This window comes from Tenrec ecaudatus, chromosome 4, assembly GCF_050624435.1.
Source record: "Tenrec ecaudatus isolate mTenEca1 chromosome 4, mTenEca1.hap1, whole genome shotgun sequence".
Lineage (NCBI taxonomy): Eukaryota > Metazoa > Chordata > Mammalia > Afrosoricida > Tenrecidae > Tenrec > Tenrec ecaudatus.
The window spans coordinates 118,383,732-118,401,589 of record NC_134533.1 but is presented as its reverse complement, the minus strand read 5'-3'; the positions used below and the strand labels follow the sequence as shown (position 1 = coordinate 118,401,589).

Sequence of the window (17,858 nt, the reverse complement as noted above, 5' to 3'; positions counted from 1 at the left end):
GTTATTGTCTCTCCTTAGAATGTGACCTAGGAGCCCTGGGGGCTATGAACTGGGCTAACTAACCACAAGGTCAGTGTTTCAAAACCACCAGCTCCTCTGCAAGAGAAAGACGAGGCCTTCTACTACTGTAAAGAGGTACGGTCTCAGAAACCCAAGGGCCAATTCTATCCTGCCCTACAGGGCAGTGAGTTTTTGAGGAACTGTGACCTTGACCACAGTACGTGTGCTTTTCTGAAACTCTTTTTCAGAGGGGACATCATCACCTCACTGGAAACAAGCCTGCACTGTTCGCTCCGGAACATTAACCTGACCATAAGGAAACATACAGGCCTATTCTGTTGACATTAGTATCTTTCCAAAGAAAAACTAAAAATGCTGTGAACGTTTACAACCTCTAGAAAAAACATTCCATAAAGGCTCTCTCTGAATAATTCAAAGTCAACAGTTGGCAAACATTAAAAACCAACACAACCTGTTATTACTACTCAGTCAATTTTAAAGTGGCAGTCCCAGTCAACCTCCAAAGCACAAGCGTGCCCTTTGGGCTTCAAAAGCACTCACGGAGAAAGTTAAAGCTCAAAGATTTCTTGCTCAGTTGGTCCTCCACGTGGGTGTCCTTGACTTTCAGTAGCAAAGCGGCCGGCTGCCTTGTACGGACTCCTTGTTCATCTATGGTATTGCCGGTACTTCGAACAATGTCAAAAAGAAATGGGCTTGACTGCATTCCTGTCGATGTGTTTAAACCTCTGATTGTCTGGTATGTGGACGATAGGTTAATAAAACTGTTCCAATAAACAAAAAGCAAAGGGTTCCGCTCTGGAAAGCCAACAGGATCCTCGCACAGCTGCCATCTGCCCATTTAGAACCCACTCTCTCCCCGGCTACCTCCTCCCCTGCTTCTGCCACCGCTTCCTTGGTGGCGAACAGAGAAACACAGGTCCTACACTCCCACTAAAGAGAAATAAAACCCCTGAAAATGGCCTAATTTTCTAAATGAGAAAAAACCTAGAGAGAACAATGTCTGAGCCTAATTCTGTTGTGAATGCAGAATCTTTTCTAACACTAAGAAATTTACATTTCCAATTAGGCAGAAAATATAAGCTTGCAGAACTATGAAAGACTAAGTATCTCTATAGACCCCAAATTTTTATCTCTACAGACCCCCAACTTTTCATGAAGCATTTCTTCTTTCAAACTTTCTCAGGCTTAAATAGGAATAAAATAAAGACTAAGCTATTGCACAGTCATGCATCAATGTCAATGTTTTGTAAAATAGATATTAAGTGATTTGAACACCTACAGGCAGTCCCCCGACCACAAATGAATTTCATTCCTAAATCTGCTGTAAATCGTATGGATCTAAGGCAGACCCTTAGATATAATTAGTAGTATCTTACAGTCAAATGTCTTAGTATACAGTATCTCTTTCTGTGCCCCCAAAATACTAAGGAAATTCTTCCAGATGTATGAAACATCTTTAATAGTATTTTGGTTCATATTGAAAAGGAGCGCCTGTGCATTATTAAAAAACATCGCACATACCTCAAAGTTGTAACGTAATAGGCTTACCAGGAACTGAAACCATGGACAGATATATTTATGGTAAGGCCCTGTCCAAGTCGATGCTCTGTGACATTTAATTACAGACATAAAACAACAGGCATAGTTTTCTTCTTTTTGAAAGAATCGATATTGCTCAAGAGAACACGAGGTACGTACTTCAAGAGGGGGTTCAGCAGGTTCATAGAGAAATGGAATGGAAAGACCATGGAATTTTCCTGCAAGCTTCTTGAAGCCCTGCCTTATGTACAGTGCAACGAACACCAGAGCAGGAGTCTGGAGACCTGGGTTTAGCCTGGTGACTGACATTAATGGGCTATGTGCCCTAAGACAGGTAAATTATTCAGCTGTCTGCCTCTGTAAAACGAAAGTAGTAGATGATCGATTAATTTCTTAATTCTGCTGAAGCATCAGGTTCAGAAACGACATCACTTCAGACCCTTGAAAAGGTGTAACGGTTTGACACGCACACAGCTAGAGCAAAGTTTTTCACCGAAAACAACTCAGGGAGGTTTTTCAAAGACAAATCAGAAATCAACACTGTGAGAAAAGAAACATACTTTTACCATTGCTATATAATGGTCCCAAGGGGAAAAAAATTCTTTTACTTCTAATTACTACTCACTGTTATTAATTTATCAAAACTCCATTCAGGGATTTGAATTGTAATTACATAACACTTATCCAATAGCATTTGTTAACAACACTGTACCCCTTATCACTGATTACCTCTCTCATTACTTTCACCTTCCACATTAACGGCAAGAGTGCCGGAGAGTCCAATGCTATTTTCAAACACATAGCAAGCCCCAGAACCAACTGAAGCTTCTGAATCCTTGACACTTGTTGGCTCAAGACAACAGGAAGCCAGCAGCCCAAAGCAGACACATTTTAATGTGTGAAATTAAGTTAACTGACATGTTCTCACAACATACCCCAGGCTGTTTTTATACATGAAATTCTCTTTCTAAGAGGGGAAAGTCAGCCCTCTTAATTTTTATTTCTTTGCTTGAAACTAGCCTGTGTGTCATAAAAGAATCTAAGTCAAAAGGGTTACGAGGGGAGGAGAGGGGGACACCGAGGGCTCAAATAGAAAGTAAATGCTTAGAAAATAATGATGGCAACATATGTACAAACATGCTTCATACAATTGATGTATGGATTTTAAGAGTTTTAAGAATCCCCAATAAAATAATCTTTAAAAACTACGTAAGGCAGTTTCTATTTTACTTTGCCTGTTTAGAATCACTCATGCCTCTGTCAGGTCTGGCGGGCAAGGAATCTAGAATGTCTTACGGCTGTGACTCTTCTCTCTCATTTTGTTCACTTTTACTTTTATGCGTGAAATGTGACACATGTTGTATGCAGCAGCACATCCCATAATTCTCCTAATTGTTAAAGGATCCCTGGTGGTGCCCTGGGTTAAGCATCAGGCTTCTGACCACAGTCATCAGTTTGAAACCACCCATCGTTCTTCTGGGAAAAAATGAGGCAATGTGCTTCCAAAAAGATTTACAGCATCGATAATCCCCTAAGAGGCGGTCCTATTTTGTCACATGGGGTCACCAGGAATTCCTACATGAATCAGAGTACTGCAGAATCACCTGTTTCATCCAAAGTCCCTACCCCATTCCCACCCTCCTTTTGGTCTTCTCAGAAATTATGTTTTGCCTCAAGAGTCCACAAAGAGTTCCCAGAGCCCTCACCTACTTCCACGTGGCGAGCTTGTCTCCCAGCACCTGACACACAGTTTGTGTCCGTGAAAAGTGTGACTGTGTAAACATTCCAACCTGGTTTGTCACCTACTCTAGTTCACTCATCCAGGCTACGAGGTGAAAGGCAATACAGCAGTAGATGATTTCTTACAACTTTAATGTGTAAGTCTTTTAATGCAGGTATTTCATTTACAGTTTACAGTTTTAAGAAAAATACAGAAACTATCTATATGATGGCTGTTCAATGCAGCACTACTTCTCATACCAAAAACTGGAAATTACCTACTAGAGTGTCAACATGAATTCACCGAGTTAACTGCTATGATACTACCAAAATCCTACTGCTATGAATGGAAATCGACTTGATGGCAGGGAGTTTATACAGGTCTTTAAAATGTCAAGGAGATCTATATGTAGTACTAACATGGGAAAATTCCAAAATGTGGCAAATTTTTAAAAGGAAAAAAATTCCACAACCATTTTTTGCTTTAAAACCCCATTTTTGCTTAAAAACTTATACCTTTATGAGTATGTATTACTTTTTATATATGGTCTTTTATATATGGCCTCTCTGGCCCTGTGTTTATAGTTCTGCCAAGGGCCAGATGTTTTGCAAAATGGATTTGCTGGGTTAATCTTGTGAAAAACTGGACGACTGACTATGCTAATAAGGTACATAAAACCCTTGGAGGGATTAGACCATTGCTATGCAAATTGAGGTGACTGGCCTACTGAAGGAATGAGCTGTCCTTAATCTGGATGGGAAGAATACATTTATAAAAGAACTAATCCCAGAGGGTGGGGGCAGGGGCTCACTAACATCAGCAGGATCCTGGAGCAAAGCCCATGAACCCAAGGTTCCTGTACTGGGGGCCTCAGAGATGCAAGAAACAGAAAGAGTTGACCACGGAGACAGTAGGAGTCTGTGGTAGCTGTGAGATAGCAGGAGATGGGTTCAAAAACAGCTACACAGACCAACGTGGCTGCAGTGGGCTTACCAGTCCATGGAGTGAGAGCCAAGTGCCTTTAGGCAGGAAGCTTGTGGGCAGAGTGAGAGTGGGGTGCCTCTGGGTACTTGTCAACAAGGCTAAAAAGCCATTGATATTTGCCCAAGGAGGACAGAGGTCAAAAGCAGCCTATCATAGTCAAGTGAAGGGTCTGCGGCCAAGACAAGAGGGAGGCCAGCCTGCAGGCAGGGAATGGCATAACTGACAACTCCTGGTTGAAAGCGGTCCTGGAGTCCTAGTCGTGCAGCAGGTGAGAGTTGGCCGCTATCCGCAAGGCCAGTAGTCTGCAAACACCAGCAATCCTGCGGGAGAAAGCTGAGGTTTTGTGCTCTCTCAAAAGACAGTCTTGGAAACCTATAAGGGAGCTCTGAGTTGAAGGTGACTCAATGGCAGCGAGTTTCGTCATATCTTATTAGAGCCAAATTGATTCTGATCCTAGGTGTAGCCTATTACTTCCCTAAAAAGATTATATCATTCTAACAGGAGAGGGGACCACCCACTTTGTGGAGGAGACACTGGTGGTTCTGTTGGTGAGTCTGGTGGGTGATTGGGAGAACCAACCTCACAGAGGGAAGGGATGATAAACAAGTGTGGGGAACCCAGAGGGACAATAGGCCACATTTTAGGTATCTGGGCAAACCTACGAATTCATTTCTACCCAACCTGCGGTGAACCACTCCGTGGACTAAGCACCAGGATGATCATGGAAGCTGATCTGGCAGGCAGCAAGGCAGAACTCAGGGGCTACACCAGAAGGGCTTCACAAAGGCTGAATGAACTGAGCCCTACCTCGAAGCTGCCTGCACCTTTGGACTGAGGGCTGGGGTATGTAGATGAGAGAGGAAGCAGAGAGTGGCCGCCCCAGGACTGTGGACGTGGCGGTCACTGGACTTGGGGGGAACCCCCAGCTCAGTGGGTGTCCAATGGAAAAGGACCCAGGTTCACTATACATGTAGTGCCCAACTTGCAGTGACACGACAGGTGGTGATCCGTTGAGCAGGGATCTGCACTTGGAAGAACTGATCCAGGAAGGTGCCCCCTGGCATCAACCCCCATATTTAGGTAGGGTCAACAGAGCCCAATCGAATGAGAGCTGGAACTGTATAGGACACAGACTTGTAGATTGTGGCTCAAGCTGGAGCTGTACTTGCACAGACTCCTCATAGCGACAGTGTCTGGACTGTTGGGTCCTTGGGAATATTGGTAACAGTGCATTGGGGGGGGGGCGGTGATTGACAATGCTGTACTTCTTTGTGTATTGGGGTTTTTTCTTTTTGGAAGTGTGTGTTCTGTTTGTTTGTTTGCTGATTGGCTGATGACTGCTATTGATGCAGTTGGTCTTACAGGGTTGTGACTTTGTCACATTACAACCACCAAAGTAAACCTGAGACGTGCAAACCCCAAGGACACGCAGATGGAGTGTGGGCTCCTACTCACTCTAGCCCCAATTCAAGAGCAGTTACTGCGATCACATGGTCTGGCTCGGTACCCACCTCCACGAGATGATCACTGAAGGAAGCTAAGGGTGCGGCAGCAGAGTGTGGTGCAGGAAGCAGACGGGCCTGGCTATGGATCGGAATAGTGTTTGGGGTCTTAAAGGCTTGTATTCAGACAAGTAGCCATCTAAGCGAGGGAGGAGTCAACTAAGTCCACAGAGAAGAAGCACACCAGCTTGTGTCATCTAAAGATGACAATTACAAAATTGGAATAAGACAAAGGGAAAAGTATCAGAGCTAAAATTATGAGCGCCCAATTTGTAGAAGGCTGTGGAGGACAGTGGGAGCCCCAAACCCATCTGCAGAGCATCTGGTCGAACTGTGCCGCGTGGCAGATTCGCTCAAGCCACAGCCAAGAGTCTTGAACAGCCTTCCAATCAGGCAGAGGCCACTGTAATCTTGGTTATGCTGGACCAAACTCAATACTTGTCTGGTGAACCTCCCTATAAACCCAACCAGAATTTGTTCTGGGTGCAAGTATCTCTTACTTGCTCTATGACAGAAATTTAGTCCCTGGTTTTTTGAATGTTGATGGGGGTCTTCTTTCTTACTCATTATTTGTATTTCGGTCTGTAGATTATTATTATTTTATACTTACCACCTTATTTTGATTTGGTTTTCTACTGTTTCTGTTGGGTTTCCCAGTTGGGGAAGCACAGGAGTGGGTGCATAGTGACAATAACTGATACAAGTGTTGACAGGGGATGCAGGGGTGGGGGTGGGTGACAGGGAGGGAATGGGGATTTCAGGAGGGAAGAGGGAGCACTAGAACTGATTGTGATTGCACAACTCATTTTAAAGGTGATTTAATGAGAGGGGGTTGTCTAAAATTGATGTGGTAATGATTGTACAACTCTCCCTGATAGGATTGAATGATTGAACTATTCAATTACATGATATGTAAATTATGTACTAATAAAAGTGTTAAAAAATGAAATTTTAAAAAATCATATAATGCTAAGCGGCCACTGCAACAAATGATCAAAGCCGGCGGAGAAGCAGAGTGCCTGTGGGAGGGCAGCGGTGTCAGAATTGGTGAAAAATTTGGAGAATGGTGGTTTGTCTGGCCTCTACCTCCTAAAAATCCTCTTTGACTGATACGGACTTTCCTTCCCCATCAATACTTTAGACAGCTTCTACTGCCACCAGGTTGTAATACCCCACTGCCATTCTTTAAAAAATAAAAAACTGTTCAGATTAATCCAAATCAGAGAAACTGTGGTCCCTGGACTTCTGCAATGAGATCTTTGGTGAGGGCCTCAGAAATGCTTAATGTAAGACTCCAACCAGATTCTACATTCTAACAAGGTTCAACCAAAAACAACTGCACTCACTGCATCAAGACAACGGTGATGCACGAGAACAAAATTACTAGCTGGGTAACTAAGGTTATTTAGTCACCTTGAATCGGTTTCATTCCTCTCAGACGCATTATTTTCAGATTTGGTGATGTTATTTGCACATGTAAAATTGTAAACTGCTCTATTAGGAACTTCTAATTGTCAGTCCATGTGTAAAAGTGTTATAAAGTCAACAAGTTGAAGCTGTTCAAATCTTGTTGAGAGTTGTACTCTGTCTCTAGTGCTGCTCCCGCCCCCCTTCCTCCCTTGGACTCCCACCCCACCCCGGTACATCTCAGGACCTCCTTTCCCACCATTGTGGAGCCCAGGGGTTGGGAGAGATGGTGACAGATCGTTGCCCACGGCTCTCTGCCCAGAGCCAGGGCTCTGCTTATATTCTGCACACAGCCCACTGACAAGGGTGGGGCACACCTGTATGTAACCAGCTCTATGCAGTCTCCTTCCATCTTCCCACCTCTCTCTATCAACCACTCTAGCACCTTCAAGCCCAAGCCTGGCCTCCCCCGCTGCTTGCCTGTGACCTTGCCTGGTCTGTCACCCCAGCCTCTCTGAGGCTAGACTCATGAACAAGAGGTTGGCTACTGTCCCGGCTGTGGCCAAGTCAACATTGGGGCCTTTGGTCTACTATCACTCAGGGTGGCCCATGGAGAGCACCCCGGGCCCATCCACAGCCCCAAGTGAAGGCCCTGACCACTGGAAGCCATCTTGAGGTTTTTTTTCAAAGCTGTTATACATGTAAAATGCTGGATAATAAGACAGTTGATCAGTGAGGAGTAGGTGTATTTGTTCTATTTTGTGATTCATAAATTGCTTTTGTTTTTCTGTAGAGAGTGCTAAACTTATGTGTTGCTATTCCAAGTAGGTCTAAGAAAGGAAGAGGCAGAAAATGAGAACCTCATCCCACCCACTCAAGGAAGTACCAGAGAGCTGGCCGCCTTTCTCTCCATCCGATCCCAGCTCAGGAGAGGGGACAGCAGCCAGACCTGAGGCAGCAGAGTCTGCACAGCAAGAAGCACCTCACCTCACCGCGCTGTCAGTCAGAGAAGGGGAGGACACCCACCCGGCATCACAGTATTCTCTGGAGGAAGCCTGGGTGCTGCAGTGGCACGTCCCCAGTCGGTGTGCCACCATTGCCGCCCCTTCTCCTCCTCCTTTGGGAGGTTGCTTCGAGAAGGACATCACGGGGACAGCACAGAGGCTGGCTTCCAGTGTGCCTGGTTGACTACTCCCACCTATTTCTTTGCAGCACAAAATGTGCTCATCAGGCAAGCATTTTACAATGTTTTGCCTGTTACAATCCCACCCTGCAACAAGCCTAATGTAAATCAAGATGAGCATCTTCATTGAAGAGCATGGCTCAAATGTAGGCTGTTTTCTAACTAACACATGGCTTTTTTTTTAATGGTAGCTCAGGACTATCATATATTCTCCATTGTAATGCCTTACTTTCTTTTAAAAAAAACATTTTATTAGGGACTCATACAACTCTCATCACAATCCATACATACATCAATTGTGTAAAGCACATCCGTACATTCCTCGCCCCCATCAATTTCAAAGCATTTGCTCTCCACCCAAGCACCCTGCATCAGGTCCTCTTTTCTTCTCCCTCCCTCCCTGCTCCCCCCTCCCCCATGAGCCCTTGAAAATTTACAGACTATTATTTTGTCATATCTTGCCCTATCCAACATCTCCCTTCACCCACCCCTCTGTTGTCCGTCCCACAGGGAGGTCACATGTAGATCCTTGTAATCGGTTCCCTCTTTCCAACCCACTCACCCTCTACCCTCCCAGTATCGTCCCTCACACCCCTGGTCCTGGAGATTTCATCCACCCTGGATTCCCTGTGCCTCCAGCTCCTATCTGCACCAGTGTACAACCTCTGCTCTATCCAGACTTGCAAGGTAGAATTCGGATCATGATAGTTGTGGGGGAGGAAGCATTTAGGAACTGGAGGAATGCTGTATTCTTCATCGGTGCTACATCACACCCTGACTGACTCATCTCCTCCTCTAGACCCCTCTGTGAGGGGATCTTTTTTTCTTAATTGTTCTCTATTAAGCTATTGGTAATGATATTTCACACAATCAGTGCGGTAGTCAGTCAGAGTATGAACTCTGCACCAAGTAGAAGAGCTGGGGATGTGAGACTGAGCCAGATTAACCAGCAGACAACCAAACACCAAACTCACTGCCATCGAGTCAATGCCAACTCACCACAACCCTATAGGACAGGGTTGAATTGCCCCTTTGAGTTTCTAAGACGGTAACACTACTGGAGTAGGAAGCCTCATCTTTCTCCTGCAGAGAGGCTAGGGTTTTGAACTGCCAACCAGGAGGTAACCACTACACCACCAAGGCTCCTTAGCACACACCTGGGGAGCTTCAATTTGGTGGCATAAAATCAAGGTCATCATATGAATACTGCTGGCTAGCAGCGTGTTTTTTGTTTGTTTTGGCTAGCAGCATGTTAAACACTGGCTTGCCAACAACCAACAACAACTTCAACCCAAGTCACAACACAAGAACAATGTTCTTCCCTAGCAAGATCCTATGCTTAGCCGATAGCTGTAGATGTTTCTACCACTAATCAACTAAAATTCATACCGGATGACTGTTCGGGGCCGGAGACCGGGTTAGGGCGCACAGCAACCCCATGTACAACAAAAGGAACCCCGCCCAGGCCTAGGCCCTCGGCCCAACTGCTGCCGCCACTGCTGCCACCACTGCGTCACTCCAGCTTGTCCGGGATGCCCCTCTTTTTTGTGGCCTGTCCACTTTACCAAGCTGTCCTTTCCAGGGACTGAGATCTCCTGACAACGTGTGACAACGTCTCACTCTCCTCGTTTCTGGCAGTCCACAGTACTTCCCATAATCCTCAACAGCACCGTAATTCAAAAGCACCAATTCCTCTTCAGCCTTCCTTACTCCATGTCCAACTTTCATATGCATACTGAAAAGATCATGGCTTAGATTAGGTGCACCTTAGTTCTCAGTGATATCCTTGCTCTTCAATGACTTAACGAGATCTTGTGCTGATTTTTCTGAAGCAATGCAAAGGCATAAGGGTTGAACACGCTCTAAGGGTGCTTTAAGGGGCGCTCCCGGCACAGAAGCTAATCACAGGGCCAGAGGTCAAACGCACCAGCCCATCCAAGGGGAGAAGACCTGGTGGGCTGCTCATGCAAAGACTACTGACGGCCCCTTTGCATTTCCTGGACTGTGACTGTTTACGGGAGAAGAAAGCCTTCGTCTTTCTCCCACTGAGCGGCTGGCTGGTGGTTTTGAACTGCTGGCCATGCAGTTAGCAGCCCAACGTGTAACTCACTACACAAAGACTACAGCCTAGGAAACTCCACGAGGCAGTGCCCCTCCGTCCTGTAGGGTTGTTATAACTCAGAATCAACACAGCTAAAATTAAGAACCATAAAAATAGCAATCATCTTCTTAACACGAATACAAATTAACCTATAGTAAAACAACTTTCAATAAATATTACTAATTTACCACTCAAAAAAAGGGGGGACCCAATCAATCAGTTTGAAAATGAAGGAATATGGTAATATGACTCGATCCCATTTCACAGGTGAGAAAGTTTGTGCTTCCTTCAGTGAGCACTAGCTGTGGTAAGTTCGACTCGGGCACTGCAGTTTGACAGATGTGTGGTCCTGCGGAGCTCGAGAGAGTGGGGAAGAGACAGATCCGTAACCAAGCTGAAATCCCAAGTGGTAAGTACGGCAGCTGCTGTTATGTGTCACCCCGCCGAGTCAAACTCCGAGACCCTCCCTACAGAGCAGAGGGGTGCTGCTTTGCGCGCAGCCTTTACGGAAGCAGCCTGCTGGGTCTTTTCAGCCTCAGAACCACGGGCTCGGCGTGACCTGGGCATCAGGGGGAAATGAGGTGAGCCGCTCTGACTAAAATACCATGGCCGGCCGGCCTCAAGTCCTGAGCGAGCACACACACCAGCAGAGCTTCAAAATGTTTGTGAAGGGAAACGAGGAGCTGATATCAAAGGCTCAAGTAGAAAGAAAATGTTTTGAGATGATGGCAGATGTACAGATGTGCTTGACACAGTGGATGGATGTGTGTGTGGATTGTGATACGAATTATATGAGCTCCCAATAAAATGATTTTCTTAATGTGGGGAAAGTGAGGACACTCAATTCCATTTTCTACTAACTGTTTGAAGTCCTTCATAATTTGAAGATATAAATCTTTATCTTAAAAATTAAACAATTGAAATTTTTAATGTTCTTCCTTTCAAAACTAAATGATCCTGAGAGATGAAAAAGATGGTTGCATCCTGACCACCGACTGGAAGTACTGTATATACTCGAGTATAAGCCAACTTTCCCAGCACCTTTGTGATGCCGTTTTTGTGGTAAAATTAGGTGCCTCAGCTGATATTCGTGTCGGCTTATACTGGAGGATATATGGTAAATAACTACAAGATACTTTGTTGACTGCTACTAGTTAACACACCAGTTTACCAGCATTAACAGGTCTGACAGACACTGCTGGAGACCCTAAAACTAGGGCTTTAGGACACTGTGCAAACTTAGAACTAAGGCCACTTTCCAAGACCATGACCACCAGGCAGGCAGGCAGAGAGAACAATGACGGCATGAGGAACAGAACGCTCCCTCAGAAGACCCAGCTGCCTGGGACCAGGAGCCCCACTCGGAAGGCGGGGCAGGGGCAGGCAGGTGAGCTGGGGCACGGAGAGCGGGCGTCCGGGTGGAGGTGGAGGAGCACTCTGCCACAGTAAACGGTTCCATGGGAACTTCATTTTCGCTGTAAGCTTTCACTGAAACACAAGCAATGAAACGTTCTGAAGCAAAGCCATCTCTTTAGACAGTCTGGTTTGCTTCAAGGTGAGCTGTAAAGAATGTTGTACCTGCATTGGTCGTTTTAAAAAATATTAACTTTACGGCTGTTGAAAAGGCAGACAGCAGAACACAGTAATTCACCACTTTCCACATGTGCTATTTGGTGGAAGCGATGGCATTCCCTGAGCTGTGGGACCATTCTGACACCCTGGTCAGAGTTGTCCCTCGCCCACTAACTTAGCTTCACTTTCCCCGGGGTTCCCATCCAACCCTTTGTGTTGTTCTAAATTTGGTTGCATACCGATAGTCCTTAAACGAGCACGATGCTTAAGGTAGACATTTTTCACTAGTTAAGCTCCACTAGCGTTCCATTTGGGAAGCTCTGGTAGTGCAGTGGTTATGCGCTGGGCTGGCTCCGTGGGAGAAAGATGAGGCTTTCTATTTCTGTAAACAGTTAAGTGTGGGAAAGCAACAGGGACAGTTCTGCCCTGTCCTGGTGTCTCTGAGTCAGAATTGACTAGATGGCAGTGAGTGAGTGGTAATTTGGCTTCAAGACTTTAGAGCAGGTGTCCTCAAACTGCGGCCCGCCGAAGACATGTATCAGGCCTGCCCGGTGTTTTTGCCATGTTTTGTTTTTGTTTTGTTTTTTTACTTCAAAATAAGATATGTGCAGTGTGCATAGGAATTTGTTCATAGTTTGTTTTTTTAACTATAGTCCAGCCCTCCAATGGGTCTGAGGGACAGTGAACTGCCCCCCCCCCCCCCCCCCCCGTTTAAGAAGTTTGAGGACTCCTGCTTTAGGTGATACTTTTGGTTTGAAGATTATCTCAGGGCAATAGTTTTAGGGGTTCATCCAATCTTCATGGCTCCAGGAGGTCTGGAATCCATAAGAATTTGAAACTCTGTTCTATATTTTCCCCTTTTTGATCAGGGCTCTTGCCATGCAATAATTGATCAAAATTGCCCAATAATGGTAGTCGGACACTACCCAGTTCTTCTGTTCTCAGGCAAAGGAGGCAGAGTGGGTTGCCTGTAGGTACTTCGGGGTGGAAGGAAGGTAGGCTTGCTAACTCCACTCGCTAGAGCTGAGTTCAGGCGAAGGCTTTCTGGCAGTGGAGAGCTTTCAGACATTTCCCCGCAGAACTCAAAAGAGTTTGCTAACACTTGCAGACGAGGGCAGAGCCCCAGGGGCTGTGTGGCTCAGAGACAGAGGGCAAGAAAGCCATATCTTGCAGATGTGGCTGACAAGAAACTGTTATGACTGAAGAACTGCATCCTGAGCATGACTGATCCTGAATTGTAACCTGTTAACTTCCCTAATAAACCCCAGTAACAAGGGTCTTGCCTGTGAGTCCTGAGAGTCACTCTTCACTACAAAGAGCTCACCTTACCTTGGGAAGGGACAAGCCTAATGAAACATACTGGTGCCTAAATTCCGTTAAAAGCGTCTTGCTTAACAGAAAACATAGGTAGTAACCCCGGGTGCCTCTGGTGTTGATGCTGGAGGGCGAGAGGGAGTAGAAGAGGGTGGGCAGGACAAAAAGGAAATAATCCTCTCCTGGATTTACTGCTTTAAAACTGAAAATATAAATAAATACATTTTAAACAGAGGCCTTAAGGATAAGAATAGTAAGCAAGCTTCGTGCTTTGACTATGGCCCACAGCCTGTTCTTGTTCTCCTGTGAGCCAAGACATGCACAACGTACGCGACCTCACAGGCCTGCTTCAAACCCACCAGTCAGTCACTCCTCAGGAGAGCTGTGACTATCTGCTTCCATAGTTTACCATCTTGGAAACCTGATGGGGCAGTTCTATTCTACTCTGTCCTACAGGGTCCTAATGAGTCAAAATTAACTCAATAGCAGTGGGTTTGGTTTTGGTTTATGTGGCCCGGCTGCAAAGCCTAAAATATTTACTGTCTGTCCCTTTACTGAAAGCAATTTTCCGACCCCGGCTCTACTTCAAAAACCTCACAGCTAACCACACACACAGACAATGTTTAAGCTTCTCACGAAACACCTCTGTACTTCTCAAAATTACATTTAAAGCAACTTGCATGCTACCTTTCTCCACTGCCCTGTCCTTCCCTACCCAGTTGTGGCTTTCCTGACCGGCCACTTCCTCCATGAGGCAGTATTTACGCAAACAGTTATTACAATATCCTGATGTGACCAAAAAAAAAAAAACAACACCCGAGCAGCTGGCCATGTCCAACTTTTATTATTGAAAGTTTTATCCCTTTATTAAAAATTGGTGCAAACACTTTTTCAACAATAAGTTTAGGTTCCATAATGGGTAACTACATTAGTAAATTGGGTCTATGAAAATCAGTAAATTTACACAGTAAATTAGTAAATTGGGCCTATGCTGACTGGTGACTTACATCAGCTGCATACCACCAGAACTTAGGAGGGGGGCGGCGCAAAAGAGGGGGACGGGGAGACGAAGTACCAGTGCAGAGATCAATTAGTATTAAGAGACTGGAATAAAATTCACCAAATTTTTTTAACAACACTAGTAAAACAAGTAGGTACGAGATGGTCACTTAGGGGCTAACCTCAATAAAGGGGAGGAGAGATTTGCGGATTTGCCAGCAAGTTCTTCACCTCTTAATTCCTACCACATGAAGTCAAGAAAGTTTAGGGACGCATTTAAGTCTTTCAGAAAGGAGAATACAGTAAAAAAGGAGAAGCTGTTATGCTTCAGGACAGAAGAGGTTGTGATCTTAACCACGTAACAGCAGCCTTCAGGAAATCTGGAAAGAGGGGTAAACCAACTGGACCACTGCATCAGGAAGATTTCCATCCCAGCACAGCCAGTAAGGTGTGTCACGGGGCAGAGTGTGCGACCATCCTCTGAGGCGCGCAGCACAGGTAAATAAAACACCCTCTTCCATACAACAGAATGGACACGCTCCAAGTCCACTCGCAGGTTCAAAACTTGAAAGCACTTGAACCCAAAGCCTCTCAATTCATCCCAAATAATTAAACACTGCGGGAGTAAAATTCAACACGCGTATTCTGAAGTGATGTGGCCTTAATGGGAGAAACTTAAGTGAGAAACCTTTAAAGAGACAACCAAGAGTTTGAGAAAGTTTCTTAAGGAGAGCTCACTAATCAATACTATTTTGATACATTGTATGAACATCTCTGTTAGAAATACAATTATTTTTTCCATCCAGGAAAGTCTTTTAGGTCTCAGTAATAAGGGGCTGGGCCCATTAATGAATGCAGAATCCCACTCAAAGGAGTGGGGTGGGAAGTTATGGGCACATAGAATCTGCTGCTTGGCGTGCTCTGTCAACCTATCTTTCAGAAGATAATGGTTCTACCCAAACATTGTGGTTTAATCAGTGCATAGCTCAGCACCAACAATGGATCACATCCAACGTTTGGGAGAGTAATAAATTGTTTTTTAAACTTAGGCCAGTGCAAAGTGGAGAAAAAGTTCCTTCTTTGCCCCATTGGAGCACCTTACACCCTAATTCCTTATATCCTGGTATCTTAATGCAAAGCAATTTTTTTTTTAATTTCAAAATCTCTACGCTCCCCCAAAGCCTGGGGCTGAAGGCAAGCCCCTAGCCAGACCTAGACTCCTCAATCAGCCAACAGCCCTAGCTGGTAAATCCAACGCACTTCCTTCTCCTCCTCCAGCCGAGCTCCCGGGGCCAATTCCGTGACCCACATCCCAGCACCCAGAGCCCCAAACTCCGCACCCCCAATAGACTTCCGCCCCAGTGGCTTCCCAGTTAACCTTCGCCCCAGCCCCCACCCCACCTTTGTCTCGCAACCCCTCACACACCAGCTCGACGCTCCCCCAGTGCCCACCGCAGCACGCCCCCCACCTCCACCCGGCGCCCACCCCTACCTGCCCAGTCTCTTCCCCACCCCCACGTCCCTCTGCCCCCGCCCGCCTCCGGGCCCGTCACCCCAGTGCCTAGGCTCCCCGGCCTCGCGTGACCCGTCCCCTCCCCCAGCTTCCTCTGCGCCTTCCTTCCCCTCTCGCTCCAGCCCCTCCGCCCACGCCCACCCCGCCTCCCGCGGGTGCGGCCGGGCGTTTCACCTTGTCCATGAGCTTCCAGCACTTCTCCACCATCTTCTTGTCCACGGTGCCCGGCGGATGCGGGCTGAGGTGGTGGTGGTGGTGGTGCGGCTGGAAGGCGTCCTTCATGAGCCCGATCAGGCCGCCCGAGCCCGAGCCCCCGGAGCCGCCGCCGGCCCCGGCCCCAGAGCTCTTTTTCACGTTGCCGGCCATGGCCCGGAGAAGGTGCGGGGCCCCGCCGGGAGCGCCGGCTCCGCTCGGCTGCGAGCGAGGGAGAGAAGGGCGTGAAGGAGGGGCCTCTCTCGGCCGCCGCCGCCGCCGGCTGTCCCGGCGGAGGGAGGAGAGTGGGCGGGGCCGGGCGCGCGGGGCCGCGCGAGGCGCGCCCCGTCAGCGCGCGAGCCCGCGGGCGGGAGGCGCGCGCCACTGACTGACGGACGGAGCGCGAGAAGGCAGGAAGCGGCGTCGGCGGAACCGGGCAGCCCGCCTCCCTCCCGCCGCGGGCGGACCCGCAGCTCCGGAAAGCCGCGGCCCAGTGACCGCGCCCGCCGCCCGGCCCCGCCCCTAACCCCTCCCCTGGGGGCGGGGCCAGGCGGAGGCTTCACTGGGGTCCGGACCGGTGCCTGCGCCCCCTGCTGACGACGCGGGGGAAGGCAGAGGGTGGAGCCGAGCGCCGAGTCTGCGCACTCGGCAGGAGCCAAGCTCTCCACCTTCATTGTGGGCCAGAAGTTGGAGCTTCCTGAGTGGGTCCGGTCAGTGTGCCAAGTAATACAAAGTAGCGCTAGAAGGCGTCTTACCATGGTCTCTACCCCATGGCTGACAAATAGGGGAACTCAGGTTCAAGCTAGTTGCTTCACATTGTGGAGAACTGGGGTGTGGTGGGAGGGCGGGTTGATTTCTCCGCCCCGTGTTGTTTAAAATTGTTCAGCCAGCGCAAAGGCAGGAATCCAGTGCAAGCTGCAGATGGTTCTCCATTTCAGTCTGAGGAGTCCCTGAGAGACCTCAGGCCTTGAGCTCTTCTTCCAGACTCTTGACCTCTCTTCACAACAAAGCACTTCCTTTTTTCCTCTCTCTCTCTCTCTATCTCTCTCTACTGAATGCTGGTTCCTTTTCTGGGAATTGAATGGCCACTTAAGATTTCTCCGGCTCAGCACTTTGTGCCGCCAGTTCTGCTGGGCCAGCACCAGGCCCTGCTCAGGAAAGCGAAGACTCCGCCCCGGAGCCCAAAGGCAGCTCACAGTCACTTACACTTCTCTAATCTAAAAGTTCCGTTGGAAAAACTTCAAGAAAGAAAAAGGGAACCTCGATTCCAAGGAAGGAAGTGCCCGGCCCTAATTTGTTCATTCGGAGCCTCAACATGGGCTTGCTGGCCGAGCCGCGTCAGTAAATTCTCAGTTCCGCTTCAGCTGCCTCCACCCCTTCCAAGAAATCCTTAGCTGATTAGGGAATTGGAGTTTATAAGGGATTCGTTTTCCCAGCCCCTCTGCTATAAAGTCCTTTCGGACTCATAATAGAGACCCTGTTGGACTGAGTGGGCTGCAAACCTTTATACAGAAGGAAACTAACACATCTCCCACAGTGGCTCGTGGGTTTGAACTACTGACCTTTCAGTTAACAGCCCAACGCCATAACTTACTGCTCCAACAGGACCCCTCTAGGTACTCCTTTGAAAGGGGTGGGGGTGGGGGACTACCTCTGAACCCAAGGACCCATCAGCCGAACATCTTAAATTTGCAGTTCATTTGCAGTTGGATTTCCTTTTATCTTGAATTAATTTCAGTATCAACATCATTTCTTATCAGTCAGTTTTCATTTTATTAGTCCCTACTTAAAAAGAGTGAGAAGAGAACACA

General features: G+C 47.2%; 1 protein-coding gene across 2 annotated transcripts in view; it reads right to left on the bottom strand.

Moving 5' to 3' along the window:
• The window catches only part of CBL (Cbl proto-oncogene), a 103,347-nt gene extending 86,997 nt beyond the window's left edge, over nt 1–16,350 (bottom strand). The window contains exon 1 of one of the 2 annotated variants that reach the window (XM_075546707.1): nt 16,030–16,350. In XM_075546707.1, coding sequence (XP_075402822.1) covers nt 16,030–16,221 — 192 coding nt within the window. In that variant the 5' untranslated portion in view covers nt 16,222–16,350. The remainder of the gene's footprint in view (nt 1–16,029) is intronic. The other variant, XM_075546709.1, reaches the window with a different exon arrangement.
• Between the last annotated feature and the right edge of the window lie 1,508 nt (nt 16,351–17,858).